Raw genomic sequence first — 3,831 nt, forward strand, 5'->3', positions numbered from 1 at the left:
AGTACCAAACAGCAGCAGGGTTTCATACACCCGGTCTCTACCCCGCTGGTCGATGTTGATGGCATGACAAAGTTTTTTTTAATATTATTATATATTATTATTATGTGGTTGCTTTGTTAGTGGCCTGTCTCCGCGTCTTGGTTGCTGTGTGAAACAGAAAAGTAGTCCGGTCTACTTGAAGCAGTGGGTGCTGGGCCGGGGCTTTATGTCTCTCAGTGGTTATTTACTTAACGGTTCCCCTCTCAGTCCACGCCGCTGCATGGCTCAAGTCTGTGTCACCGTCCTCTGGTCTGCAGGTTGTCTGCCGGGACCTGATCACATGACGCAGGGCTTGATGTCCTGGTAGGAAACCTGCTGGTGATGGTAGTACGCGCTGCTGCTCGGCGAGTGCATCGTTGAGGACGTCATGGCGTTGAACGAAAAGACGAACTCCTTTCGGTCGCACATGCTCGGTGACTGGGAATGGTACCGAGGAATACCTGAAATAAAAACAACAATATGTAAGGACACAGCTCCTTGGTATAGTTAGACTTTGAGAACTTCCAAGAATGTTTATTGAAGCTTAACTATTACAGACGTTTAGACATAATATTATTATAACAGTTAGATACATATGGTCTATAGCATTCATTGTTGGGCTAATTGATTGTTAATTATCCATGATATACATTTCCTCTTAGCGCTCCATAGCCTTGATTTTGATTTTAGGGATCTCTTGTTAATTAAAAGTATAACGCATAACATTATAATACTAATATATTTGTGTTACTGCTCGTGTTTCCCACACCCCATCCTTTTGTAAAAGGTATCTCAATATCAAATACGTTATCAAAGATTGATCATTCTATTTTTAAGATAAATTGCCCATTAAGTTCATTTAGCAAGTGCAATTAAGATTAAGTGGAGGCTGCTTCAGGGCATATCGACAGTGGCCTCTCTTGCACGCCAGTCCCGTTGGAGTCAGGGTCACGGGGTAAGGAGCCTGGTCCTCACCAAGTTAGTTTTTCTTGTCGTTATTTTTGTTTTGTTTTTATCACTTCCAGAAACTGAAACCGTGCGAGTTGGAAACGCCTGTAAACTGATTTATTCTGTCTGTTTCGCTTGGAGCAGAATGGTAATGACATTTGCTTTTCCGTGGGAGAAAATGTGTGCTTTCTTTTAGTTCTATCAGTTTCCTGAATATGCTTGAGTTGAATTATTCCTGTTGTGTACAGCAGAAGAATTGCAATTGGTCCGTGATGCAAACACAGTGATATTCAAATAAGGCAAGTCAATGATTGAGGCTCACGCAGAACACCATCCGTGAGCCTGTATAACATATTGTTTAGACCCTCTAATAACAAAATGGTTTGGAATTTGTAAAATATTGCTGCATCATATAGTGTGATGATTTACATTTTCTAACAAATTTTCGCCGTTTTATGCAGCATGTTACATTTTTCTTAGTAATTCATTAAAGGTGAATAAATCATGGATCCTACCTTGTAGATCTGTAGTACTGTGCCCGTTCTGGTGCAGGTACGACTGGTCTAGTGAATGTGTGGGCAAGCTTGGCTGCAGCGAGTTGGCCCCTGGATTACAAGGAGACAGCGGCTGCTGTTTTATGTAGGAGGCCCCGTTATTCAGCGAGGCAGAGGGGGCCGGAGCCCACGCCGAGGCTGAGCTCGAGTAGACGGGGTGAGGCTCCATGACTCCTCCGCTGGTGAGCAGAGGGGAGGCGGAGTTGTCGTGATGGGCATAATCACTCCCGTTGGATCCTGTACAATTCCCCATGTAGGAATGTCCGTTGTTGGCCGACAAGTGTGACATGGTGTGCCCGGAAAGACCCATCCCGTCCATGTTACCTGACAAGTGTCCATTCATCATCCCAAGCCCGCTGTCCAGAGACAGGCCGTTGGGCGGACAGGAGAGCCCCCCGCCGCTCCCCTGGAAGTTATAGGACTCGGGCATGTGGTTGAATCCCAGGCCGTTCATCATGCTGTACATGGGCTTCAGCGCCTGACACTTGCGCCTAAAACCCCGGGGTCTCCTTCTGAAAGAGCCTTCCTCGAACATGAACTCACTAGCCGGGTCGATAGTCCAGTAGTGGCCCTTCCCTGGCCGGCCGAGGCCTTTGGGCAGCTTAATGAAGCACTCGTTAAGGGACAAGTTGTGACGCACGGAGTTCTTCCATCCCTGGTAAGAGCCCCGAAAAAACGGGAAGCGGCTCTGCAGGAATTGGTATATTTCACTGAGCGTCAGGCGCTTGGTTGGTGAGCTCTGGATAGCCATGACTATTAAAGCGATATATGAATATGGGGGTTTTTCTGGTCTGCGGATCCCTGCGTTCGTCTTCTTGGTTTTTGTAGTGGAAGAGGCGGTTTCCATCACCGCGGTCTGTCCGTGCGGCTTCTCCGGGGCAGACATCGGGCTGCTCTGGCCGGGAGTCTGAGCTGGGGGTTGCTGCACCTCTGCCGTCATTAGATCAATCTTGGCTTTGAGATGGCAAACGAAAGGTCTTGCTTTCCACCTTTCCAGCTATACACACTACAAAGTTAGATACTAATTCGCTGACATAAAGAGATGAAAAAAGTAATCAAGTAAATGTAACGCACGAGTCAAAGACTGTCTTCTTAACTCTGACTTCTTCCTTTTGAGTCCGTCCTGCAGCAGTCCGACGCCTTGTATGCAACGTCCGAAATGGAGTAAGGAGCAGAACAGGAGCCGCTTTCCACTTCAGTTGGTGTGTTGTCGTGCGTCCGAGGAGCTCACTTTTTACTTATCTGTTGCCATCAGCGCATTGGAAGCTGGATGTCTTGGCCATCCTAATGTTGGGACCCGCCCAGTTCCCTCCTACTCCAGTGGTGGGCTGTAAGCATGCACATCTGTGTGCGTTCACTTTTCAGGGAAATGTTTTTTCCATTCTTTACGGTGAAATAGGGAATACACTGTATCTACAGCCTTTTATACGCTACATTCTGTAAGCTATTGAAGAGAAACAAATAAAATGGGTTATTGTGTATTATATAATAACATACTAATTGTAACATACGGCCTTTCAATGCAGATTCTGATCCCCCTGTTTTATAATGTAACTATATTTTATTTATATCATTATGTTCAACATTGATCATCGTTAAGTGCTATAAAAGGTTCATACATACACTGCAAAGTGTGTCTCCGCATGTCGGGTCATGCAGCACGGCAAAGAACTCGTGTCTCCCTCGGTATTACATATACGAAACATTTTATAAAACATTTTTAGTGCATGAAAAGTATTTACCAGAGAACATGCCCCTCTTATTCAAAACCACCTTCCTGATTTCTGTAAAAGATAGACAGGAACATTGGCAGGATGTTTATACAGCAAAATGTAAACATGTTTCATGGCCTTCTTTAAATATAAAATCAAACAAAAGCCCCGTTAGATCAGCTAATACTCAATCTGATGCGATATGCCCGTCTGTTCGCGGCGTCCTGTGGTAATCTTGGACGTTTTTGCGCATGGATATTGTTTGTATAATGCAGTCATAATATTTACGCAGAGACGCAGGAGGAGTGAGGTGGAAGCTCTGCCGAGCTGCGAGCACAGAAACTCGGACGGGGACATGAGCTTGACTCCTGCAGACAGTTTACTATTGGACATCCAGGAATTAAGGTAAAGTGGATTAACACTTCTGAGTCTGACAATTACAACATAGCCTTAATTTAGGGTCACGATGTATGTTTAGTTTGTTTTCAATGACATTATATCCCAAATAATAAGGAGAAAAGCTAATGCTGACGGCGCCTCAAGGCTTTTGCTTGAACTGAATTGTAATTCATGCAGAAAAAGATGCGCTCCAGTTTGTT

General features: G+C 44.9%; 1 protein-coding gene across 1 annotated transcript; it reads right to left on the reverse strand.

The window, feature by feature from the left end:
• Nucleotides 1-315: 315 nt before the first annotated feature.
• foxf1 (forkhead box F1) lies at nt 316-2,710 on the reverse strand. The gene is made up of 2 exons (XM_068575592.1): nt 1,482-2,710; nt 316-479 (listed from the first exon to the last, which is right to left on the reverse strand). The coding sequence occupies exons 1-2, from the start codon at nt 2,458-2,460 to the stop codon at nt 316-318; spliced, it is 1,143 nt and encodes a 380-aa protein (XP_068431693.1). The 5' UTR covers nt 2,461-2,710.
• Nucleotides 2,711-3,831: the final 1,121 nt, after the last annotated feature.

Source organism: Clinocottus analis, unplaced genomic scaffold (genome assembly GCF_023055335.1).
Source record: "Clinocottus analis isolate CAN_PGR_092001 unplaced genomic scaffold, fCliAna1.0.p SCAF_1, whole genome shotgun sequence".
In the NCBI taxonomy this organism is placed as follows: Eukaryota; Metazoa; Chordata; class Actinopteri; order Perciformes; family Cottidae; genus Clinocottus; species Clinocottus analis.

Coding starts and splice junctions, on each gene's coding strand:
- foxf1 (XM_068575592.1), bottom strand. CDS start 2,460: ATGACGGCAGAGGTGCAGCAACCCCCAGCTCAGACTCCCGGCCAGAGC. Junction 480..1,481: donor CAGTACTACAGATCTACAAG/GTAGGATCCATG, acceptor TTTTTATTTCAG/GTATTCCTCGGTACCATTCC.